This window comes from Alexandromys fortis, unplaced genomic scaffold, assembly GCF_014885135.2.
Source record: "Alexandromys fortis isolate MF-2015 unplaced genomic scaffold, M_Fortis_MF-2015_v1.1 scaffold_26, whole genome shotgun sequence".
Classification (NCBI taxonomy): Eukaryota; Metazoa; Chordata; class Mammalia; order Rodentia; family Cricetidae; genus Alexandromys; species Alexandromys fortis.
The window spans coordinates 4,910,864-4,937,311 of NW_026067894.1; the positions used below are offsets into that span (position 1 = coordinate 4,910,864).

At 56.2% G+C, this 26,448-nt stretch overlaps 1 protein-coding gene across 1 annotated transcript; it reads left to right on the plus strand.

Moving 5' to 3' along the window:
• Epha8 (EPH receptor A8) lies at window positions 1-26,448 on the plus strand. Its single transcript, XM_050153868.1, is given in 17 exon segments — window positions 1-128; window positions 4,890-4,954; window positions 10,255-10,918; window positions 16,430-16,585; window positions 18,350-18,685; window positions 20,733-20,857; window positions 20,981-21,143; window positions 21,875-21,968; window positions 22,320-22,387; window positions 23,102-23,266; window positions 23,410-23,595; window positions 23,855-23,916; window positions 24,407-24,616; window positions 24,876-25,025; window positions 25,110-25,300; window positions 25,465-25,638; window positions 25,770-26,448. Coding segments are annotated over 17 exon segments (3,015 nt in total). The 5' UTR covers window positions 1-37; the 3' UTR covers window positions 25,885-26,448.

Genomic DNA, 26,448 nt, shown 5'->3' on the forward strand with positions numbered 1-26,448 from the left:
GCCGGGCCGAGCCCGAGGAGCGCGGCGCCGCCCGGCCATGGCCCCCGCCCGGGCCCGCCTGTCCCCTGCTCTCTGGGTCGTCACGGCCGCGGCGGCGGCCACCTGCGTGTCTGCGGGGCGCGGCGAAGGTGAGCGGAGAGACGCGGCGGGGCGGGGGCGGGGGCGGCGCTGCCCGGGGCGCAACTTCCCCGCCTCGACCCCAGCCAGCCTGGGCTCAGGATGGCACGGACAGGGGCTGAGGGAAGATACACAGGAGATTGAGAATAGGACGCCAGGGCAAGGGGGCAGGACCGGACAGAAGGCAGAAGAGGTATGGAGGAGAGAGGGGACAGAGAGAAGGCAAGGGATGGGGACCTAGGACAGAACGAACTGGCAGGCACCGGACCGACAGGGAGACAAGCAAGATTCCAAGAATCGGGGACAAGATACAGAGGACTGAAGGAATGGGGGCTGAAGATGGCATTGAGAAACAAGGCCAAGAACTGACAGAGACCAGAGAGCAGGGGTTAGGAAACATGGGTTTGAGGGATGCTTGAGAGTGGGGTGGGGGCGGAGGCTGGCCAGGGGAAAGGGGCGCAATGGAGAGGCACTCGGTGGGAAGAGGTGCGGTGAGGAAAGGACTGGGAGAGACAGAGGCATGCTGCCTCCAAGAAGGGTCTTGTCTGGGTCAAAGCCGGGTGCCCCCTTCACTCAGGCCCCAGGAAGGTGGGAGGGTCACGGAGTCATCAGGACATGAGGACCAAAAGAATCTGGGAAGTGATTTGTGGTGGGGGAAGAGACCCCGGAGCTAGAGGGGCTCCAGGGTGCCCACCCACACCCTTTCTTAGTCCCACGAGACACTGCAGTCAGACCAAGGGTCCTGCCTCCTATACCCCAGCTTCTGGTGTGGATTCTCCTTAGGATGCTGTGCCAAGGAGGCTGTGGCCCACCGTTCAGGGCTAAAGCCGGTCTCGCCAGTCAGGCAGGACTTATAGTGCTCATTGCTCCCTAGCAAGCTGAACTATTCTTCCTGCTCTGAGTGTCCCTGGAATCCAAACATTTAGCTCAGGGGGCCCAGCCAGCCCACAAGCACAGGCTCATTCATCCACACAGACCCAGGCTAGCAGAACCTGAGATGCATGGACAGCACACACACCATCATGCACACAGCAGTGCAGCCATTGCACACAGCAGTGCAGTCATTGCACACGCATGTGCACAGTATATGCACATGGAAATGTATTGTGACACCCACATAGGCATGTTAGGTGCCGCAGCACCCTCAGAAAGAGACCCTGTGACTTACATTCGTCCCAGTGAAACATGTGCACTCTGAGACAGGTAGGATGCTGTCCCCAAGGAAAGCAGAGCCGAGGAGGTACGGGGGCGTGTTGCAGGTGGGCAGGCAGAGCTGGCTGGCTATCTAGTTATGAGACAGGTTTGGGGGGCATTATTCTGAGTGAGCAGGGAAGGGGGCAGAGGCAAGGCTCAGGAGAAAGATGGCCTGAGAGAGCAGTTTTCCCAGAGCTGGACCAAGTGCTGCGGCACGCGTTGGGGTGGGCTAAAGCTGGGGGTGGGGGTGGTGTTTCTAGCCCAGTAATTTTTAAGGAGGTCTACAGAAAGGCTCCAGGAGTCTGCTGTACTCCCCGAGTCCTTTCCTCAACTGTTCGGTGGAGGAGCCAGCCACCTTCCAGAGCCACAGGCTGTGGGTCCCAGAGTCCCCATGGTACAGTGACTTTTTCTCAGGCTCTAATGCTGCAGACAGATCCGAGGTAAGGAACACATGCAACAGAGGGGTCACAGCTGGAAAAAAGGCAGGCCTGGAAAAAGAGGAGAAACCTGCCCACACTGAGGGGGTCACGGATAAGTGCAAAGTACAGAGCCAAATGATAGCTTGCCGAGTGGCCAGCCAAGCAGGGGTGACCCACACAACTCAGATGACCACATGATGGAGACCTGGACCCGATGTCCACGTGGAACTCCCAGGAATCCTTGCACTGGTACAGAGCCAGAACCTGCTAGGGAGACCACTGGGGACTCGGGGAGAAGGCACACTTCCAAGCTGGGGACCAGCGGAGGCGACAGTGCCCAGCCTGGCTAGCTGCCCGTTGCTCGCAGTGGCTGCTGGGCAGTCGTACACCTGCAGAGATTCCTTGAGTCGGGCCAGCCACCAGGCCCCTTCTCGCTCCCTAGAGTGGACCGTCCTCCACTTCAGGGTGGTCTCTAAGGCAGTCTGCATGTCCTGCCTGATGTCCCTGGGCCACCCCGATTCTTTGGCCTCCCCATCACGTGCTGCGTCCTCGGGGAATGTGAATCAATTTAAGTATTAGTCTCAGCGAAATGGAATGGGGGAAGGTGACAGTTCTGGAGAGAAAAGGAATCACATAATGCCTTCCACGGTCCGGCGGGAAGCCGCGGTGGAATTATCTCTGCTGCTCAGCACCTCACGGCACCGTGTGGTCCCCAGTACAACCTGGACAGGGAGTTCTCGGAGGACTGCCTGTGGGCATGCTCCGGATGAGGAAACTGAGGCCTGAAGGGTTCAGTGGGAAGCCTCAGAGTCCAGCCTCCCATTTTCCAAATAGGAGATCCGTCCAGAGTGGGGAATCGATCCCACGGTCTGGCAGGACGGGAAACCAGGCAGCTGTACGATCAGGGGTCTGGTCCAAGGGGCCTCAGACTGCCTGACAGGCCTAGTACTGGAACTCCACCCAGTTCCCATCAACCCCTGTTGGCGTGGGTTGCCCTTTGAGGTTCATCCCACTTCTCCTCCGTACCCTCACGGATGAGATGCGAGATACGGTAGCTGGCAATGGTCCAGAGGAGAAGGATGGGAGGAAAGGGACAGAGAATGGTCTGGAAGGGATCGAAACAAACAGCCCTGGACTCCTGTAGCCTGTTGTGAATTCAATAGAATTGACTTTTGACTTAACTGTGGATTATCTGAGTACCGGCTGATGTGGTGGTACTTCCTAGGGACAGACGGTGGCCCTGTAGTCAAGGTGTTCAGGGGGAGCCTCCGTGGCAATGGAGGGTCCTCTAATGTAGAAGCAGGTCTGGACTGGACTGTTCTGTGCCTGGAAGAGGGGCCTCAGGCTGAGACCCACATGTGGGATACTGGCTCGTGTGGTGACACCTCTGGGTGTTCTTTCCCCACCCTCTCTCCTAATGGGGCCCCATCGGTCTTGGGGGGGGCTGCAATACAGCCCCCTCCCCTCCCCCAGCCAGCAGGAGGAAAGAGCTTGCCTGACCCACTTTTCTATTGCCTGAGAGCAAAGGAGGGAGGGAGACGGAAAGCCTTCTCTCTGCCTGCGCCCCTGGCGTAGGGCTGGCTCCAGAGAGGGGACTTCCCTCTGTGGGCATTTGTTCTGGTTCTGGTCCCACCCAGTCCCTGGGGACCTAGAAAGGAGTGCAGAGGAGTCTTCCCCGGTTCAGCCAGGCTCCTGACATTGAGGTGGGAGGGTGGAAGGAAAAAGAAAACGAGTCTGTAAGAGCATCCTCACTCCACAGTTCCTGATGACACTTGGCTGTGTCTTCGAGGGCCAGAGAGGGCCAACTCGGAGCTATGCAAATGTCAAACAGAAGGATACCCCTCCTCCCAGTGGGAAAGTTCCAAGAGCTTTAACCATCTGTGACCTAGCCAGGTCACATTCCACCCTGGTAGATGGAAGCCCACAGAAGAAACAAAACAAAACACGGAAGGCTATGGGGCTTTGTGCCAAAGGCATATTCAGATAATTTAAAAAAAAAAAAAAAAAGCAGAGCCCAGAGACAGGAAGGAACTTTCCTAGGACACACAGCAGACGCAGATGGTTGAGACTGGAGTCCTGTTCTCTAAGCAGGATAGCGAGGGCGTAGGCATAGGGTTGTAGGAAATAGAACGGCGTGTCAACAGGACCAGCTTTGGACCAGGCAGCTGGCCCTGTGCTTTACAAATGGCTTCCTTGCCCCCATCTCAACCCCCAAGTCCTAATGATTCATTTTACAGATGAAGAATTGAGATTCAAAGAAATAGAAGCCATTTGGTAATGAGGGGCTAATGTAGCAAGGGCCCAGGAATGCCTGACCCCAAAAGCAGGCTCTTTACTTGGTGATTCTGCCAGGCCCCCCCCCAGGTGGTTGTGGGGCCTGACTTTGAACAAGCTGGCATTTGTGTCAGAGCCCCTTCCCTGCTGCCCAGGGCACCACCCAGAGAACCTGCTTCTCTGGCTAGCCTTGTCTCTGGCTAGCTCTCTCTGTGCTGGCCCTGCTAGACACACCCGGGCTTCTAGGCAGATTCCGAACCTCTTAGAGACATATGTCTTTCATTCCTAAGTGGAAGTAGTACAGACTGCTTCTCTGGACTGTCATGAGACACCGTCATAGGCAAGGTGTCATCTAAGGCTCCCGTGGGCAGAGTGGAGCACACAGATGGCGTCAGGAGGGAGCTCTCGTCCATCCACGACCCCTCCCATTCCTGTCTTCAGTGGTCCAGCGGGTGCCGATCTCCATCCTGGGGACACTGAGGACATTAAAATCGTGCCTGTCCTCGGGGAAAGGGTGGGACCTGATAGTGTAAACGTGAATGCTGTCATCTCCTCAGAGAGCACTGGGGGTAAACACCACCACCCCCGTTCCACAATGGAGGAATCTGAGGCTTAGAGAGGGTGAAGAGGCAGAACCAGAACGGCCCCCACCCAGACCCAGCTCTGTACACCCAGATATTCCAGGAAGCCCCGGGCTTGGGTAGCATGTGCTGCAGTAGTGGACATGGCTGTTGGTTGGGGCGTTGAAGGACACTGGCAAGAACAAGCATCCTGGGATAGGAACTGTGAGCTCCTGGGAAGGGGCAGCTAAGAGTGACCGGTGTGGTTGGCGCTGGCTGGAAAGGGGTCCCAGGGTCCTAATGCCCTCTTGTCTTCTTTTGACAGTGAACCTGTTGGACACATCCACCATCCACGGAGACTGGGGCTGGCTCACGTATCCGGCTCATGGGGTGAGTGATGGAGTTGCGTCGTCTCTCTGAGAGGTTACAGTTTGGGGTCTTGGCATGACACAGGTCAAAAGGAAGCAGAGGCTCTGAGAAGTATATTCATTCGTTCAAGGGCACAGAAATGGGAGGCAGAGTGGATAGTTCTTAGCAGTTTAGCTCATTGGCTCCCCTGGGGTCACAGAGCCAGCTCTGATACAGGCCCCCGATTCCTGTCTAACCCTCCGTTTGAGAATCTTTATATCTGTGCCCTGGACTTGCGAATTCACAGCCTGCCCAGCCCAGGCCCAAGGTAGTTGGAACCATAGCAACAGAAAAATAGACAATCAAGTCCACCGAGACCTTCCTTCGTTTCGGCTGGGTCCCCTCCCTCCAACTGCCGGGCCTCACCAGGGGCTCCTAGGACCCAGGAACCTTGAGTGTCTGTTGGAATCACCTTGTGCACAGCAGTCCACGATGGCACATTCCCAGGCCCCATCAGGTCTCCAGGTGACCGTGGACTCTATAACAATACTGCACAACCTGTGGCCTCCACGATCTTTCCCAAATTCCATGGACATCATAGTAAAGGTGGGACAGTGACTGGTGGGACCTGGGTCACCACCTCACCTCTCCAGGCCTCAGTTTCCCTGTCTGTAGAAAGGAAGGTGTGCGTGGTGATCTCCTAAGGCTGTCACATGGCCTTGGTGCAGGGTGGGACCTCAGCAGTGTGGCTCTTGGAGTCAGTGAGCATTGTTACTTGTGTGTGCTGTGATTGTAATGAACACATGTGTGACACGAACCCTTGTCCCAGCACAGGCGTGTATATTGACGGCTTTTATGAATACTTTTGACTTTCATAGTCCTGGGAACAGGGCATAGTTTGTCCTTGATGATGACAGTGGCCCCAGGAGTTCAGGCCTGGAAAGGGACAGGGTTTTTTTTTGTTTGTTTGTTTTGTTTTACCTCGGGTGGGGTTTTCTTCTTGGATGCCAGGATGGATCTCTGCTCTCCCTCTCTGGGGTCTCATGGCAGGCAGCAGTGGGCTGAGCCAACAGCCATCAGCCCTGGGCGCAGGACTCTGGGAGCTGGCAGGGACAAGCCTGAATGCTGTAATTCTCGAGACCCAGAGCGGTAGCCTGCACAACCACGGCTTTTGAGGACAGAGGCTGGGCCTTCTGCTCCTGAGACATGCTTCTCAGTGTGGCTGTCCTTGGGAAGGGCCTGGGATGGGCCTGTCCACGGGAAACTCCAGTCTCAGGCCTGGTCCATGCTGAGTGCCCTGATACTAGCTGAGTGGGCATCTCCCTTGCCTCTTAACTGCGAGGTAGAGGTAGCTTTGGCCCCAGGTGGGCTCCGTGCTGGCTGTCTCTGTTGCCCTGGGGCCAGGGCTTGGCCATTAGGTTAATGAGAACCTGGATTTGGTTTGGGGAGGCTCACACCCGGTGACAGAGGGCTCAGCTTTTCAGGCATGTGCAGCATCTTCTTGCTTCTTCTGAGATTTAGAAAACAATGATAAAACCTTGTGTTTATATCACCACGGGAGCAAGTCCTTGGAGGATGGTAGCCCATTCCACAGATGAGGCCTGCATCAGTGCAATGAATGCAAACAAACAAAAAAGCCCAAAAACAAAAAGCAAAGAACCCTGCTCTGGCGGTGAGCCAAACTCAAACCCAGATCTCTCTAGGCCTGGCACCTACGTGGAACCCATAGGCACCTCAGGTGGTCAGGGCTTGTCTGACCTCCCTGTAAGGGGTGAGGAAGGATTCATATTGTCTGCTGAGCCAAGGATGCACTCCAGGGATGTCTGGACTTGCCCAAAAAGGAATAGCTTGCTGGCTCCAACCCCAGGCTTGAAACTGAGCAGGTCGAGTGGGGGCGTGAGCACATACTCCCATCTCAGGGTCCTTCTGCTGATCCTCCTGCCCAGCAAGGAGGAAAGCCTCTGGGACTGGCTCACCAAGCTTTGCCCAACTCTCTGCAGCTTGCTCCTTGGTCCTCTGGTCTGTGCTTAGCATTGGGGGGTGGTATCTCGCTTGGGCAGAGCATAGCTGAAGGCGTGGGTACCGGGACCCAAGATGGTCCAGCGCTGCCTTCTCTGACCAGTGGGACCGCACAGGCCATTCACTTCCTCATTTATACCGAGATGATCATGGAGCATGCTCTGTGCAGTTACAGAGAGTGACGCATAGAAAGGGCATTGGCCAATGAGAAGCCAGAAGCTTTTGAGAGCTTCATCTACTCTGCTTAGGCCCCGACCCTGTGTACTTAACCAGAATGCATCTCTCTCTCTCTCTGCCCCGCTGGAGTATCCAGTGCCTTGCCTGGCGATGAACAGCCAGAGTGCACGCTGCCCTTAGAAGGGGGCACATTACTGTCCTCACCTCCCTTGACCCTTACCATGCCCTGGAGTAGCTAGAAGAAGCAGGCATTCATAGATAAAACACCCAACACTCAAAGAGGGAGTGTAACAGACCCACAGCTGCACAGCTGCTTTGCATGGTTCTGTTCCAGGAAGAGAACACTGTGGGGGACAGCCTGAGGTGTCAGCTGCAGAGGTAACTTGGGTGCTAGTGGCCCAGAGTGGTCTTGACTGGGCTGGCTTGTCCTTGCATTTATTTCCAGGAACCTGGCCACTCCAGGCGTCTGCCCTCACTCTGGGGCTGCCAGGGCTGGGCCAGGCCATTGGCACTGGTGGGGACAGCTGGGGCGGACTCTGTTCAAGCTGGGTAATTTATCTGGGCCCCTGGCAGGAAGCAGACAGGGAGCATCTGGCAAGCTTTTTGGTGTTCCATTAACTGTGACAATGACTTTAGCCCCAGATGTGGCACCACTGCCTGGAGCTGGGGCTACAGTGTTGGGGGGGGGCAGCAAGCAAGGGCTCTTACAAGTGAGGCCACACCCCCCAGAAGCTCTGTGGGTAAGAACCTCATCCTAATGGTCCTGCAGGCATGCAGGCAGAGCAGGGATCTGCTGGCAAGGGCAGCGGTGCATTCGTGTTCTGCTCTTTGAGTGTCTTCCTGTGCCAGGCCTGAGCTCAGCACTCTGTAGACATTTTCTCCTGGCGTCCTCCCAGCCTAGTAGAGATGGGCCTGTCTGGGGGTGCTGGGGTTGCTGCCAGTGTGGCCAGCAGAAATGAGGACAGGTGGAGGGCCTTGTGACAGGCAGGAAAGGCCTTGGGGCACTCAGGACCCCCACTGTGCCACACTTAGAGCAAACTCAACCTCCAGATTAGTGGAGTGTCAGGAGGGAGGGTCTTCAAGCCCCCCTGCCCCATACTGAAGTAACAAGATCCTTAGTTCCGACAGGGCAGAGAGAGAGAGTCACAGAGGTGGACATGGTGTCTCTCCTCGGCCCCGGCAATTCCTTGAGGCCCTCAGGACTCAGTTCAGTGCCTGCCCCTGGCTAGAGCTAGGTAGTGGTGTGGATGAGGGAGCCAGGGCTCTTCCCTTGCTGTGCCTACATAAGCCCCTGCTTCACCCAGGATGTAGCTGGCAAGTGCCACATCAGGAGGGCTCAGGTGTTACCCTCCCTCTCCCATCTGGATCCAGGTCCCCTGAGCTGTCACTCTCCACTGCTGGGGGGCCAGGAGCCCACTTTATTTTGTTTTTGCTCGGTTTGGTTTGGTTTTCCGAGACAGGGTTTTTCTGTGTAGCCCTAGCTGTCCTGGAACTCGCTCTGCAGACCAAACAGGCTGGCCTTGAACTTACAGAGATCCGCAGGCCTCTGCTTCCCAAGTGCTGGGATTAAAGGCTTGTGCCACTACCGCCCAGCTCCCATTCCTCTTTAAGGCTGAGTAATAGTCCCCTGTCTGTGTGCACTATTTTCTCTGTCAGTGTGTCTGTTGGTAGACAGGTAGGTTGTGTACTTGAGATGTTTGTGTTTTCGGTGCTGGGGATCAGACCCAGGGGATGTTGCATTTTAGGCAGGCTCACTCCGCAGAACATCCGGTTGCCCGCCCACCTCGTGAGCATGGTGGGTATACAGGTGTCTCATCAAGACTGTGTACACCAGGAATCGCTGCCTCGTGTAATTCTGGTTTTTGAGGCCCTTGCTACACTGTTTGCCACGGCAGCTGCACAGTTCAATGATGCACCAGGCTAAGTGATGCACCAGGCTCAGAAAAACAACAGGCTCAGCCAAACACCAGGCTAAGCAATACACCAGGCTAAGAGATGCACCAGGCTCCCGCGTTCTCCGTGCCCTCACCGGCATTCTTTTCTGTTTAAATATCTAGCGGATGAGAAGTGGGCTCTCACTGTGGGTTTGATCCGCATTTCCCCAGTGGTTAGCGATGTCGAGTGTCTTTTCTTGTGCTGTTTAGCCGTCTGTGTATCTTCTTTAGAAAAAAATGTCTTTTCAAGTCCTCTGCTCCTTTTTTAATTGGACTCTTAGTTTTCCGTTGGTGAGCCGTATTTATTTGTTATGGATAATAATGTCTCGTCTGATATATGGTTGGCAGATTTCCCCTGCTTCCCGGCTGCCTTTCTTTCAGCTCTGTGGGGGTATTTGGTTTATCTCTGTTTCCATTGCCTGGCTAGGGCCAGACAGAAGCAGTACCGCTTAACTTTCCCTCAGCCTCGTTCTAGCCTGAGTGGGGTCCAGACCAGCCCTAGGATCCCAGGCCAAGGATGTGGTGCAGAACCTCTTTCGGTAGCTTTCCTGCCAAGCACACAACATAGCTCTGAGTCCCATCCCCAGCATTCCACCAACCAGTCAGGTCTGTAATCCAGGCACTCAGAGGGTCCAGGCAGGAGGAACGGAGGCGTTCGGGCTTGATTCTGACTACAAAGTGAGTTTAAGGCCAGTCTGAGTTACAAGAGACCCCCCATCTCCAACAAACCACAAACCAAAAAGCAGCAGGGTAAAGGGAAGAGTCCGTCGGTCATTCAGCAAGCAGCCACAAAGGAGAGGGAGCCAGAGAGGGATTGAAGTGGGGTCCAACTAAGGGCCACTGCTTCTTGTGCTGGACAGGTACCTTAAGTAGCTCAGTGGGAAACTGGACTCGCCCACTTCTCTAAGCTAGACCTGTCACCCTGGGAATGGAGGGACAAGCCATATAGAAACAGTGCTCAGAGCCTGGGTGGCAATCAGGCGAAGGTGGGCTCTGGTGTATCTGCTTGGCGGCACATAGCTGGCTCTTCCTCAGTAACACTTCCATGGGTGTAACTTGAGGGTTCATTTGCAGATGTCTGGCATTGGGCAGGGGTGACCGCCTGCCCAGAGGGACATTTCTCCTGTGCTTTTCCTGGTACCTATGCAGAGGCTGGCTGGAGACGGCCTTGTGTGGCCTCCACCCTAGCAGACTGTGTTCTCTTTGCCACAGTGGGACTCCATCAATGAGGTGGACGAGTCCTTCCGGCCCATCCACACGTACCAAGTGTGCAACGTCATGAGTCCCAATCAGAACAACTGGCTGCGTACAAGCTGGGTGCCCCGCGACGGCGCCCGGCGTGTCTAAGCCGAGATCAAGTTCACACTGCGTGACTGCAACAGCATCCCCGGAGTGCTGGGTACCTGCAAGGAGACCTTCAACCTTCACTACCTGGAGTCTGACCGGGACCTGGGTGCCAGCACACAGGAGAGCCAGTTTCTCAAGATCGACACCATCGCGGCTGATGAGAGCTTCACGGGTGCTGATCTGGGCGTGCGGAGGCTCAAGCTGAACACGGAGGTGCGTGGGGTGGGTCCGCTCAGCAAGCGCGGCTTCTACTTGGCCTTCCAGGACATAGGCGCCTGCCTCGCCATCCTCTCCCTCCGCATCTACTACAAGAAGTGCCCCGCTATGGTACGCAACCTGGCGGCCTTCTCAGAAGCAGTGACGGGGGCTGACTCGTCCTCGCTGGTAGAGGTGCGAGGACAGTGTGTGCGGCACTCGGAGGAGCGTGACACACCCAAGATGTACTGCAGTGCCGAGGGCGAGTGGCTGGTACCCATCGGGAAGTGTGTGTGCAGTGCCGGCTATGAGGAGCGGCGGGATGCCTGTATGGGTGAGTGGAACTCAAGGCTGGCTGGCCGGGTGGGTGGCAAGTGGCTCCGTGTGGGCAGGGCTGCCAGTGGACGTCATCGCCAGCCATCTGGCTCCCTGTCAGCAGATGCACAGGGCATCTGGGGGCTGGGGAGCAGGCAGGTGGCCTGTCCTGTCGACATTGTCAAAGGGATCAGGTATGCTATCAGGCATGTCCCTAGGGTAGGAAACCACTCTGTGTGCTAATCTGTGAGGCTGTTGTTCTAGGGGCTTCACATGTTTTAACTTACTCAGTCCCCGTCACCACCCTGTGAAGCAGGGGCTGTTAATGCCCTGGTTTTGAAGATGCGCAGAGAGGGGAAGCAGCGTGCCCCAGGTCACACAGCTAGGCAGTAGCAAAGCTTGATTTGGACGCTGGCTCTGGACTCAATCAACCCTCTAAATGGTGGAGTGAACAGAAGCAGAACCAGGGTTCTGAATAAAGAAGCGTAGGGAGGAGACATTGCAAAGACATGCCTACAGGGCCACCCAAAGAGGACAGCCTGGGCTGGACTTGTCACATGGCCCCAGACTCAGGCTGCCTGTGTTTCTGGGAGCTTGCAAAGTGCTGTTGAGAACAGCTGAGCAACTGGGTGTTCCAAGACAAGGCACCATACTGCCTGCACGCATGCTTGCCTGTGTCTGTGCACGTGCACACACAAGCATGTGCACACATTGTGCTCTCTGGAGCCATGTGGGACCCTGCAGCTTGGAATGCTGAGAACAAGTTACCTAGGGGAGTTCCGTGGGCACCAGTTGGGGTACCAGCTGGTGTGGGGCTCGGCCTGCTTTCCCTCTGCCCTTCTTGGATCCCCTAGAGGCTGGACACATGGTCCCTCTGCCATCAGAGCACAGACAAGACTGGCTGTGGAGAACTTTGGTTCTGGCTACAGAGGGTTCAGGGAGGGACCTTCCTCTGTGGCAGTCATGGAGATACCTCCTACAGACCAAGGAGAACACACTGTCTCTGTGACACCTTTTCCAATGTTTGCCATATTTGGAGACTTTAATGTATTCCCTTAACACATTAGGTTAGCTATTCTTCCACTGAGTACCATGTTCTCAAGGCATGGAGGTCTGGGCCAGATACCCCTGCCTTTAGGAAGTCCCCATTCTTTTAACAGTTTTCTAAGTGAGATGGGACATTTTTGCACATGGGACAAACTGAGACCCTCTAACATGAGAAGCAGAATGGATCTGATCCCAGGCTGACTGCCCATCAAGACTCCCCCTCTACCCATGGAGCCTACCTATCCCATTCAGGCTACTAGTGATGGGTACAGCCATGCCTTCATGACTAGGCAGACGACTAGCTGGTAACACCTGCTCAGGGCTGTCTCAGCTCCCAGTCCTGTATGCCACCAGCTCTACAAGTAAGCCAGCCAGTCCCACATGCGCCAAGACAAGCTGGCCTGCGGGAAAGACTAGGAAGTCCCCTTGTTTGGAAGAGGTGAGAAACGGGGCAGGGCAGGGCTCTTGGTGAGAATTCCTCAGAGACTGGGAGGCCAAGGCCAAGCTTCCTGCCTGCCGCTGCCAGCCCATTAATAAAAAAATAACAAAGACGCGCAGGGCAGGGTTAGGGAACTGCAGTGTGTTTTGAGTTTTACATTTAAATCATAATGCAACATAATTACGCTAGTTGCAAGATAATTACAGGTTTTATAAAAAATATCAATTCACAGTGCACTGCAGGCAGCCATAGGGATGAGCTGCGGGCTTCGAGTCCCACATGGAAGGACATTCCCCAGCCCTGCTGGTGGCATCTGTGGCTGTCTATGTCACCACATCTGGAAGGAGCCACATGGGGTCTGAACTGAGACCTTCACACGGGAAGCCAGGCCAGCAGCCTTGCCTGGGTCTCTGTCTGGAGACTGTAAACTCTGCCGTGTCACCTGGCTCCTCAGGTGCCCAAGTGAGATTTCTTTCAGGCGTCAGAAAATGTCAGAGTCATACGAAGCTAGTCCAGTTTACCATTAAGAGACAGAGGTCCAGAGAGGTAAAGTTACTGGCCCAGGGACACACAGCAAAGACTGGCAGGTAGATCTCTAGTCTCCAGGATCCTCCAAGCAGGAAGTTGCCAGTTAGTGACTCAGTGACCTGCTTAGCCACCTGTACTCCTCTCTTCCCCCAACTCCTTCAGCATGTGGAAGGGCCTTGGAGCATCACCCCCATCCCAAGTGGCAGGAAGAGTCTGAAGCCTAGTTGCTGTCCTTCCTGTCACCTGGATGGGAATGTAAATCACCCTCGGGGGCCCTAATCATCTTTCTATAAATATCAGAGGCTCATGTGGAGGGGAGCGGGGACGATGAGCTCTTTCGCCTTCCTGCCTGTGTTTAAAATCTGATTTAGAATTAATTTCCTTTGGTCGACCACGGGCGGGCACCTTATTTGTCAAATCTCAGGCTTGGTGCAGGGGGAGCAGAGAGGTGGCTGAGGCTGTGGGCAGCTGCCAGCCTGACAGGCAGGCTGGGCAAGGTGCCCTCGGCGGGGCAGCGGCCTCTCCTGGCCCACAGCCTGCCGCTCCAGCCCTGTACTACTCCGGAAGCCCACTGGGTCACGGGGCAGGACCAGGCCACAGCCCGGAGCACCTCCATCTGTCCCAGCCGCTAATTCCTAGCCCAGCCTCCAGGATCCAGGACTCCCTGAGGCCCGGTGATTAGTATTCTTATTAAAGATGATTTTATTTTCAAGGCGTGGATTAATCTGGCCTTGACACGTGATAGCCATATTGGGTATTAGCGGAGCAGGAGGGAACTGCCAACCGGTGAGCTGTAGGAAGGCACAGCCAGCCTGTGGAGAGATGGCTTGGTGGTTAAGGAAGACACAGCCACCTCTAAGCTCAGGACTGTGAGGAGAACCAGGTAGGGGCCCAGCTAGGTGGTCCTAACTGTCTTTGCATCACCTCCGGGCTGAGAATCTGGGGCTGAAGGCTGCAACTCTCTGAGCTGTTCCCTCTTCTGCCAAAGGGTCCTGTGGGTTGGGGTGCAATGCAGTGACAGAGTGCTTGCTGAGCTTGTGCAAGGCCCTGGGTTCTAGCCCTAGCATGCACACACATACACACACACACAGACACGTGCACACATACACACAGACACATGCACACATACACACAGATACAGGCACACGTACACATATACACACAAAGGCACATGCACACATGCACACACACAGACACACGTACACATACACACGCACACAGGCACAAGCATACGGAGACATGCTCACCGACACACAGGCATACGCACTCAGGCACACACACAGACAAAACGATTGTACTACAATTGCCGATTGTATCTAGTTATAGTAACCGGTACCAGGTACCACCAGATCCTGATGCTCACGTGACCCTCTCTGCGGCCCCGAGCTAGCACTGTTGCTGTCCCCGTTTTACAGATAAGGAAACCAGGGTCCAATGACGTGCCCTGTGTCACTTAGCCCAACTGTGGGGTTATACCAGAAAGAGATTCAGTCCACCCCCCATGCCCATCCAACAGCCATGAACTGTTGACAGCCAAAGCTTTTCAGAGATGCCTGTCACATTGTGCTCCCTTCATGCTGTGCCACAGCAAGATGTCCCTAAGAACAGCTTCTCTGTCCATTGCTGCTCCAATGGCTCCCTGGGCAGAGCCAGCTCCTCAGACCTAGTTTGTAGTGGAGGGGCAAGGGAGTGGGGAATGGGTACTGGAGGAACAGCACACAGGGGTCTGCCCACCACAGGGTGGGCACTGTTGCTCAGCACAATCCCAGGTCCAGTATGGAGGTACCAAGCCCCCTGCTAACTGCCCTGATAGCTCCCTGCCTCAGAAGGAGCCTGTGTCTAGGCTGCACCCCAAGACAGATCCCTGTACTCCGAGCCCAGATGGAATCAAGCCTGAATCTTCTTGGGGTCCCTTTGGATGGGGCAGGTACCTCAAAGCGTGGACATATTGTCCCATCACCTGACAATGCTGAGCCCCCAAAGTCACTCTAGGGTCGTCCTTTCCTCTGCCTCTCACTTTCTTACAAGTCTGCTGACTTTTAGAATTTGCTTGGCATTAGCGGGTATAATAAAGAGATCTGATCGGCATCCACAGGCACCGTGCTCTGAAATGACATCCTTAAATAAAACTCTGGGGGACTGGCTTTTCCAGAATGGGATTTAGTGTGGAGAGAATCCAGTGAGCCTGTGACTGTCCCTGTGGCACAGGACTTCTGCTGTGGCAGAGCTGGAAGCGACTGGGTGGCACTGGGTGTGACTGACCCTCCAGAAAGGTTCCCATGAGTACCGGCTTTGGCACAAATCAATCCTAACCTCCTAAGGACCTGGGAGGCCCTGGATTGGGAACCCAGGGGGAGAGACTGACCGGGAAAGGGAGATGCAGAGACAGGCAGTCATTTCTGTGTGTTCAATGGGGAGGGCCAGCAAGGCTGTCACCAAGGACCAGTTGGAATGGATCCAGAAAGAGGAGCTCAGCACATGGATAGGAGAGAAAAGACACCATGGGAAGAAAACCCAACACGTGCAAAGGCCCTGAGGCCAGCAGCCTGTTCAGTCTGGCCTGGGGATGGGCGACTGACATTGGCCTGGCAGAGAAGGTTGTTTTTATTTGGAACTCTAAGAGACTGAGTGGGTGCGGGGGTGCCAGAATTCCTGCACCCATCTGCCTGTGTGATTTTGTTCGTACCTTTCAGACATTCCCCTTCTTGGGGAGGGGGCTTTTGCCACTGCCCTCCACAAATCCCCTCGCCCTCCTGAAGATTATTTTGTCATGTTTACTTTGTGTGTCCTTCCCTAACATGGTGGCCCCAGAAAGTGGGTTGGGTTTTTGTCAGAGTCTCCTGGGTCTGGATAAGGGCCTGGTCCTGGGTCCTTCTCTAAGCTATCTGGCCAGGTCGGCAGAAGAAAGGATCAGGCAGGAGACGAGCCGCGGGCAGCACAGGTAGGAAGGTGGTGGGCCTTGGAGTTAGGTTCCCCAGAGAACTTGTGAGGCATGAAGTATGAGACCCCAGCCGTAGCCATTGCCACCTTAGGATTTGTGCTCGAGCCAGGAAGCTGGCTTTAATGGGAGAGGGTCCCTGTTTGTCCAGGCTGGGGACAGGTCATGCGTGGGGCTTTTCTTACTCGCCCATATTCCCCCCTCTCCCTCTTTGACCCACTCAAGTCATGGCTTTAACCACCCTACCATTGATTCTCAGCTGCTTGGGCCCTGTCAGACCCCAAGGCCAAGGAGGGTGGGTGATTTGGGAAGCTTGGGAGTGGGGTTTTGGGATGTCCCTTTTGGTAATTGGAATGCATATCAAGGTCCTAGCTCAGCTCCATACAACCTTACAGAAGTCAAATGTCCTCTCTACACTCTGTCCCTTATTCATTGGTGACGATAGCAGCATTGTGTTACAGATGAGAAGCTTGGCCCTCCAGGACCCCCCAACACAAACACTGGGAAGCTCAGGGGGAATCTCTCCGAAGCCATTTGGTGGGCCCCCAGATTGCCTGCAACTGTCTTATCCTCCACAGCCTGTGAGCTGGGCTTCTACAAATCAGCCCCCGGGGACCAGCTGTGTGCCCGATGCCCACCCCACAGCCATTCTGCAACCCCTGCGGCCCAGACCTGCCGTTGTGACCTCAGCTACTACCGCGCAGCCTTGGACCCACCATCAGCAGCCTGCACCCGTGAGTATTGCCTAGCAGCTCTCCTGGTAGGACCCCCAAGGTTCAGGAGCTGTGTGTCTGTGAAATAAGGGTGGATTGTGTGTAGGGGAGGGGCTGGCCCTCACTGCAGCATCAAGCTTGACCTCCTGGAGTCTTGATGTGGTCCCCTGCCATCAGGGACACCCAAGAACCTCCTTCTGCCCTTCCCTCGGTCTTTCTCTCCTAAAGGAACATCCAGTCAGGGCTCCTGCTTTCCTGGAGCAAGGTGGCTTTGGTCATCAGATTTGGCAGTGATGTCAGTGTCCCAGGGCTGGGTGGGCAAGCCTTGTGCTCAGTGTGAGGTGAGGGTGGGAGCCAGAACAGCACTCCCACCCTCACCGTCCTAGACAAGCCAGCAGGAACTGCTGGATGCTGGGAGCAGCATGTGCGTGTGCATGTGTGTGTGTTGGCAGACCCACGGGTGATGTCTGCACGCCTGAGTGTGAGTGTGCAGCATGCATTTGTATTCATGTGTATTACAGATTCTCAGGTGGTTGTGTGTGAGACACAGGACAGCTGAATGGATTCCTGAGCTTGAACAAGTGTGACTCGTGCCTGGAGAGGGTGTGGTTCTGTGTATGTGTGCCCTGTGTACCCAAGGGGACTCTGAGGGCTGCAGGACTGTCTTGGCATTGATGTTCCTCAACCCTGGCCCTTGACCTCCACTGGCCTGGGGCCCAGCATTCACCAACCCTAGCTCACTGCCTACCGCAGAGGGGCTTGCATGATTTTGCGTGGAAGCTGCAGCCTAGATCCCTCCTCCCTTGCCCCTCCCATCACCACCCAGCCCCAGGCTCCCTGCACAGGTAGGTCAGGGCTTGAATCTACTCACACCCATGGGTGCCACACATACATGTGCCGGCCAATGTGCTCACACCCACGGGTGCCACACACACACACACACACACATGCCGATCGTCCCTCCATAGTGATTCCTGCCCAGGCTTGAGCATTATCTTGATGTGGACCTGATGGGGCAGAAAGAATTCCTCCTCAGCTGAGGCGGACCTAGCTCTCGGTCCAAAGCAGGTGCCCACATTTGGCTAGACTCTGGCTTCTTCCCAAGCCCATGCTACAGGGCCCAGAGCTACCAATTGGCCTAAGTCTATAACTCCGGGCTTTTGGTGTCTTGTACCGTGCGCTTGGAAATTCTTCCCTACATCTTTCAAGAGCCCCGAGAACCCTTTAAGAAGGGTTCTAAGAACGTGTGCTTCTAATCTCTCAAGGCCAAGATTCCCAGCCTGAAATGATGAGCCCTGGGGTCCTCTACCCACCCTGTGCTCTCCCTGCTCAACCCCCATGACACGTCTACCCAGCCCCACTATTAGCTCAAGTAAGGAGCCACCACCCCCTCTCCCCAGAGTCTGTGTTGCCCAGCCTGGGGCTGTATTCCAAGGATGAGGCAGGGATGTGTGGTACCACACAGCCTAGTGCATACACGGCAGGATTCCTCTTCCGCAGAGAGTGCTCGGTGGCATTTCTGTTAGCAGGAGAACGCAGAGATGAGACAGGTGGACACGACCAGGCTGTTCACATGAAGTGTGGCTGCTGTGGGCTCCCCAGGGCTGCGCAGTGTCCCTTCAGCTGTCACATGGAAACTCAGGCTCCTTTCTCTGATGCTGGCACAGTCTTCGCCCTGTGAGCTTCTGGAGGATGGAGTGGATGTGGCTTCCTTAGTAAAGAGGCCCCAGATACAATGGGGGTCTTGGGCCAGTGTCACCCCAACTTGTTACTCTCTGCCCTCAGGGCCACCCTCAGCTCCAGTGAACCTGATCTCCAGTGTGAATGGAACATCCGTGACCCTGGAGTGGGCCCCTCCCCTGGACCCAGGTGGTCGTAGTGACATCACCTACAACGCAGTGTGCCGCCGCTGCCCCTGGGCCCTGAGCCACTGTGAGGCTTGTGGGAGTGGAACCCGCTTCGTCCCGCAGCAGACCAGCCTGGCACAGGCCAGCCTGCTGGTGGCCAACCTGCTGGCCCATATGAACTACTCCTTCTGGATTGAGGCTGTCAACGGTGTGTCCAACCTAAGCCCCGAGCCCCGCAGTGCTGCCATGGTCAACATCACCACGAACCAGGCAGGTAGGCGGAGCAGCCCTAGGGACCCCCATACCCCCCTAAGCCATTGTCTCTCTTGGCTCTTCCTTCCCACCAAGACCTAAGCAGGGGACATTTTTGCCTGTAGGAAAGCAGAACCCATACTGTGAATGGATGTACCCCAGAAAGTACAGAGGCAGGCTTCTTGGGGGGGGGCATAAGCCTGGATTCTAGAACTTTCCCTACCTATATCTCTGCTTTCTCTCTTGTGCAGTGGAAGTAACGGAACTGCCCTCCATACTGTGGAGGCATAGAGAGGGGAGAGTGCCCAGCCCAGCAGCTGGCAACAGAGTCTGATGCTGGCCCAAACTGGCCTTGAACCCACACCAGTCTTTTTGCCTTAGCCTCCCAAGTGCTGAGATGACAGATATGGCCCTCCACTTCCAGTTTATGCGGGGCAGAGTATTGAACCCAGTGCTTCATGCATGCCAGGCAAGCACCCTACCAACTAAACCACATCCCCAGCCCCAGATACCATCACAGCAGTGCCTATTTCCAGAGCCAGGTGGGTTTGGATATGTTCTGGTCAGCTGGACTGAGTTCAGCCCCCGGAGGTTCATTCTTTCCAAACTCTGGGAGTCCTGCCTGTCGGGCAGCAGCCTGGTCCTCAGATCAGCCAGGGACAGCTTTCTATGCTTGGTCACCCTGGAACATTCCCAGGACCCTCAGCTCCGCCCCACCATTGACATACACAGACATGGTTCAGAAACCCCCTGTCTCCACATAGAAAGCCGAGGTCGGGACCCAGAGGAGCAGCCTCCTGGGAAGTTCACCACTCCCTTCTCTCCCATGGCCCAGTGACATCTATCCAGGACACACTTCCTTTCCCCCACATCTTCCCACCAACTTGTCCAGCAGTATTCAGGAACGGACCCTTGCATGGGTTCACAGCCCTGTTCTGCCAGCTGTCTGCAGGAGCAGGAAGGCAGGTGGCTGGCTGGAGGGGGGCAGGGAAGAGCAGAGACCCCAGCAGCATTTGGACAGCACCCGCATTAGAAAGAGATATGCCACTATCCCACTCCACCCACCGTGGATCTCATGTGCTGTCCCTGTCAAAAGGCCCACGAGGCTCCCTTGCAGAGTGACCTCAACTGCACCTGCTAGTCTTTTCCTTACCTTGGCACCATGGCCACATGCAGCGGGGTGCCTCTCCTTGTTCTGTACCCCTGACCATCTTGCCTGCCAGCCCTGGGCTCCTTAGAGCAGCCTGCAGGGACAGCCGAAAGTGACTTAGCTAGCGAGAAAGAAAGCCACCGCAGAGCTGTGAGCTCCCACATCTGACTCCCCTATTTCAGGTCCTTCCATAGGGGCTTCTTGACTTTTCTCGTCAGAGTGTCTAGCAGCAGCAGCATCTATTGGGCACCAGCTGTATGCAGTCCCTGCCTTCAAAGCGCTCCCAGGCATGCTGGAGCAGCAGGACACCTAGACACAGGAAGAACTGGCCAGTCAGGGTCTCACTCTGCAGCCCAGGCTGGCCCTGAATTCATGTTGATTCTCTTGCCTTCACCCCAAGTATTGGGATTACAGGTGGGAGCCACCATGCCCAGCTTATGTCATTGTTTGGCCTTGTCTGTAGCTATGTGTGACCTTAGAGCCAACTCAGGAGAGCACAGAATACCTGAAGATGAAGCCAGGGGTAGGAGGCAGGGCACCTCAAGTGACCAAAGAACCCCTGAACACAGACAGGCCTCCTCAGCTCCTGCCCCTCATTGTCCAGTGCTACCCCAGCCAGGACTCCAGCCCAGGGTCCTTCTGCAGGCATACCTGCTATAGCCAGACCTCTGCTCAGGGTGAAGGCCCTGAGGGCAACCAGGTCTATCCAGGTGTGGCCAACTTCATATCCCGGCCCAAGAGCCAGGCTGTGCTGTTGTGCTGGCCGCAGGGAGTGTCCAGGAGGCAGCCAGTGCCTTTGCAGGGTATGGGGCTGCTATTTTCCTGGTGTAGAAGCAGGAGGGTCAACAAGCTCAGTCTGGGGTCCCAGAGGGCCCTGGGCGTGGCCCATGCTGGGCCTAATGGGTAGCTGCCGCCCCAGCCCCGTCCCAGGTGGTGGTGATCCGGCAGGAGCGGGCGGGGCAGACCAGCGTGTCACTGCTGTGGCAGGAGCCAGAGCAGCCCAACGGCATCATCCTGGAGTACGAGATCAAGTACTACGAGAAGGTTTGAGCAGGTCCCCGGAGGTGGGCGGGCGAGGAGGTCCCCGGAGGGAGGTGGGCGGGGAGCCGAGCCCCGCCGGAGCCCCGAGGCCTCACCGCCCTCGTCCCTTTCGTCCCTTTCGGTCAGGATAAGGAGATGCAAAGCTACTCCACCCTCAAGGCCGTCACCACCCGCGCTACCGTGTCAGGACTCAAACCGGGCACTCGCTACGTGTTCCAGGTCCGAGCCCGCACCTCAGCCGGCTGTGGCCGCTTCAGCCAGGCTATGGAGGTGGAGACCGGGAAACCCCGTGAGTGTACGGAGGGGGAGGGACAGGGAGCCCCACTGGTGAGACCAGGAGGAGGATGAGGAGGACCAGCAGGGGAAAACCTGTGGCCATACCAGGCTGTGCCCTCAGGACCCTCTGTTCTCATTATCTAATCCAGTGGGATTTTTACAGGCAGGAAGGCCTCTTCCAGATGACCTTACGGGTGTCCCAGGGACATCCTTTCGGAATCTCATGTTCTCCACAGACGGTAGAGGCTTTCCTGTGTGTATTCTGGGACCCACAGCATCCACATCAATTGGTCCTTGTTGGAAATAATAATCCCCAGGCCTGTTGCCCTGAATCAGAAACACTGCAAAGAGGGCTTAGCGGTGAAAGGTGTGCACAAGCCCCAGTGTTTGCCAAAGGTGGCAGTCACGCCCTATCCCTTCCATTTATTGTGTGGCCTCCAGTAAGAGTTCTCAGAGCCTCCGGTAGGCTGCGGACGGTGCCAGGCCAGACCTTACAGGGCTGAGAGAGGCCAGCGCTCCCTTCTCTCAACACACTCCAGGTGCTGTAAGATTGACGGAAGCACAGGTGGTTTCCAGCTCTTCTTTGTTTGAGTCAAAGAGGGCAAAGTAGCTGTCCCCAGCATGCACAGCTTGCACAGTGGGAAGCCAGGCAGCCCAGCTGCAGGAACTCCAAGGGAAGCCTAGGGCAGGGTGGCATGGGAACAGAGCAGGCTGCTGGTTGCAAAAGACCAGGACTTCCTGCAGGACCCCGCTATGATACCCGGACCATTGTCTGGATCTGCCTGACACTCATCGCGGGCCTGGTGGTGCTCCTCCTCCTCCTCATCTGCAAGAAGAGGTAGGTGCAACTCTGCCACAACCCAGCCACAACCCAGCCCGGTCCCACCTCAGCCCCACCCCAGGCACATACATGCCTAGTCAACCTCAGCCACAGCCCAGTCATGCCCAGCAACACTCACGCCAGGAAAAGAGGGGACTTACTAGGGTGGCCCAGCAGAGCCTGTTTTGTGGCTGTTGGGGCTATACCCATGGGCTGTGAGCCCCAAAATAAGGACCATCCCCTGCAGACTTGCTGAGGGACAAGAGCCAACCTGCTGGGAGAGGGGCATCCTAATTCATCTTCTGACTGGGTCTAGGCTGGCCTGGCCACAGCAGGGTGGTGACTGCTCCCACCCCCACCCCCATGCAGGCACTGCGGCTACAGCAAGGCTTTCCAGGACTCGGATGAGGAGAAGATGCATTACCAGAATGGGCAGGGTGAGTGTGCAGCTTCGCCCCAGCAGGACCCAGTGCAGGGCTGCCAGGTCCAGCTGTCTATAGGGAAGGCCAGGCAGGGCCCAGGCTAAGGCTACTGTTACAGAGGCCTCCCCCACTTTGCCGGATAACAGCCTCCTGGGGGACGCTGAAGGCTCTTTGGTCAGACCGAGGCCCAGCCATGTCCACTCAGACATAGTTCATGTGTGATTTCTCTGGTGGGGATTTGTGCAGTTTTGGACGAGAAACCCCACTACAGAAAGATTTCCAGAGTCCCATAGAGAGATACCAGGAAGCAGGGGAGACATGGGGGATCTTCCCCTCCACGTCCCAACACTGTGCCCATTAAATGCCAGTCAGAATAGTCTTCCCCACGAGGCTCCATGCAGCCTCGGAATTCTTAGTGACCCACCTTCAGGCAGAGTTGGCACTTGTGAACTCTTTTTCTTAGTAGCATTACCATCCTAAGAGCAATTTTAAGATTGCACATGGGGGGGGGGCATGGAGAACAACAGACATGTCAGAATTAGCCAGAGACCCAGAACACAGAGCCATGCCGTAGACTTCCCGCTTATGTCTATGGGTAAGCCTTGTGGGGTCCCTGCTGTCTGACACTAAATCTAGGGATTCCCAGGGACACCCCATTCCCCCCAGGAAATATTGGGAGAGGAAACTTCCTCCTGTCCCTATTGAGGGCCCTTCTCCTTGACTCCTCAGCACCCCCACCTGTCTTCTTGCCCTTGAATCACCCCCCGGGGAAGTTCCCAGAACCCCAATTCTGTGCAGAGCCCCACACCTACGAGGAGCCAGGTCGAGCGGGCCGCAGCTTCACCCGAGAGATCGAAGCGTCCAGGATCCACATCGAGAAGATCATAGGCTCAGGTGAGCCCCAGAGGCTGGGAGGGGATCCACGGCCAGAGGGTAGGGAACGGGGACCCTGGAGCACCTGGTGCTGGCGGTATGGAGAGAGTGGACCCGAGTGGAAGCTGGGTTCCACTGCTGCCTGCTCCTTCTGCGCCCCACAGGGGAGTCGGGAGAAGTGTGCTATGGGCGGCTGCAGGTGCCGGGCCAGCGGGACATGCCTGTGGCTATCAAGGCCCTCAAAGCTGGCTACACCGAGAGACAGCGACAGGACTTCTTGAGCGAGGCAGCCATCATGGGCCAGTTTGACCACCCTAACATTATCCGCCTTGAGGGTGTCGTCACCCGTGGTAGGTGCCAGACAAGGGTAGCTTCACCTTGTGGGATGCTCATACTCACTGGGGGATCAGGCCCAGCTGCTGGGCCATCCTAACTCTGTCCCTATGTCTCAGGTCCCTAAATGACCCTGGAGTGCTCAGAGCCCAGGACCACAGTTGGACCCTAAAAACGGTCCTGACCACCTCCCGGGTGGGCATATGTTCTTGGGGTCCCTGATCGGCAGCCCTGGCCCCGCACACACCAGGCCTGCATCTACCCTTCCCTGTCCAGGCCGCCTGGCAATGATCGTGACTGAGTACATGGAGAACGGCTCTCTGGACGCCTTCCTCAGGGTATGTCTGTGCCCACTTGGGGGAAGGGTGCTCGTCCTTAACTGCCACCCACACAGATGGGGTATGTTTGCTTGCCGTCCACATATGGAGGTTCAGCCTGGCTGCTGAGGGTTTGTAAGCGGCACCTCTCACCCCACTCAAGCTTTCATCTCGCATACGTGGGGGAGAGGCAGGTACAAGGGACATCTTGAGGGTCAGGTGATTGAACTGCTTTCTAGCCCCCTACCGTGAAGGTCCCACTTTTGCAAAGGCCCTTAACTGCCCTGCCCCAAGCTAAGGGATAGCATGTCCTGTGCCACCCCTCCTGGGTATTCACTGGGGGCTGTCAGACCTGGAACGTGACCTTTCTGGGCCTCCATTTCCCCAGAGGAGACACCTCTAAGCAGCTCCACACTTCACTTTGCCCAGTCTCTAGGGAATTATGGGAGGTTCCCCAGCCCTGAACCCGGAACTACCTCCAAAGCCCTCGCCACTCTGTGTCCCTTTGCAGACTCACGATGGGCAGTTCACCATCGTGCAGCTGGTGGGAATGCTTAGAGGGGTGGGCGCTGGCATGCGCTACCTCTCAGACCTGGGCTAAATCCACCGTGACCTGGCCGCCCGCAATGTCCTGGTAGATGGCCATCTGGTTTGCAAGGTGTCAGACTTTGGGCTCTCGAGGGCTCTGGAGGATGACCCCGAAGCCGCCTATACCACTGCGGTGAGTTTCCAACATCTTTTTGTGAGCAAGGGGGTATAGGCGAGGCTTTATAATTGTTTCTATAGCTTGGGGGGGCAGCCCGTCACGTTCTGATGTGTTCTGTGGAACACACCAGTTTCAGGGTGCTTTAGTCTTCTCTTATCTTTCTAGTAACTTGGGGAGGTGAGCTCTTGGTTGGTGGACTGAGAAGCAGGACTCTGCCTGGGGCTAGAGGACAAACCCGGCCACCGGTCCTTCAACATTTTTGTATCCATACCAGGGAGGGAAGATCCCTATTCGATGGACAGCGCCCGAGGCCATTGCCTTCCGCACTTTCTCCTCAGCCAGCGATGTGTGGAGTTTCGGCGTGGTCATGTGGGAGGTGCTGGCCTATGGTGAACGGCCCTATTGGAACATGACCAACCAGGATGTGAGTCTGGGGCCCAGGGGAGAGGTGCAGCAGTGGGGCTCTATCAGGGAACCGGGCCTGAGCCCAGCACTGTGCTCCACCCAGGTCATCAGCTCAGTGGAGGAGGGTTATAGGCTGCCAGCACCCATGGGCTGCCCACGCACCTTACACCAGCTTATGCTGGACTGCTGGCATAAGGACCGTGCCCAGCGGCCTCGCTTCTCTCAAGTCGTGAGCGTCCTCGATGCCCTGATCCACAGCCCTGAGAACCTTAGGGCCACAGCCACTGTCAGCAGGTACCTGAGCCCTGCACCAGCCATACTGCCTCCTTCCCAGAGTCCAGCTTTGCAAATCATCTACCTTATGTGGGGCTGGGATGGAGGGAGAGGATGGCCAATGCCCATGTCCCTGGCAAACGCCAGAGCCCTGATAGGCTACTCACTGAATTCTCTGCTCCCAGGTGCCCACCCCCTGCCTTTGCCAGGAGCTGTTTCGACCTCCGAGGAGGTGGAAGTGGCAGTGGGGACCTCACTGTGGGGGACTGGTTGGACTCCATCCGAATGGGCCGGTACCGGGACCACTTTGCAGCCGGCGGGTACTCCTCCCTTGGCATGGTGCTTCGCATGAATGCCCAGTGAGTGACCGGGCGGGGAACAGGGTTCAGGGCCAGAAGTAGTTCCACAGCAGTTCAGGGGTGGGCAGTGGGCTCTCTTCCCAGCTCCCAGACTCCTAAGGCCAAACTAGTGGACCTCATTTCTTTGGCAGGGATGTGCGTGCCCTTGGCATCACCCTCATGGGCCACCAGAAGAAGATCCTTGGAAGCATCCAGACCATGAGGGCCCAGCTAAGCAGCACTCAGGGGCCCCGCCGGCACCTCTGACTCCTGGCTGCCTGGCCCTGGTCGTACTAGCTGTTAGGGGCTCTGCAGGGCCACCCAGAAGTCGCAGTAGCCCCGGAGCTCTGCCGTAGAACCTACAGTTACAGCAGTCAGGCATCCGGGACAAGGTTCTTGGTGCTCCAGGTGGATAGAACACCTGCCCACTGGAGGCACAGGACCTGTGTCTTCTAGAGCCTGGGCCCTCTAACACCAGAATCCAACAGCGATGTCACTCCCCTACCTGTGTGTGCATTCATGCATGTAGGTGGTAGTCAGAAAGGTCCTGGCAGCTGATGGAAACAATATGTGATCATGTCTCTGTCCCCAGATGTGTGCAGGTTACCAAGTGTGTGCTTATCCACTAGGGGAGGAGCCACATGTGTGTGACCACAGATAACGCATCATGGATGAGGAGGCATGATAGTGTGAGCAAGGAATCTGTTCTGACACTGTCCAGTTCCCAGTACCCGTGGGGACCAGGCAGAGGCCCACATCCACTCCCCCCAGTGCCTGGAGGCTAGAGCCCAGGCTGCTTCCGAATCACACCAGCACCAGGCCCACCGTCCA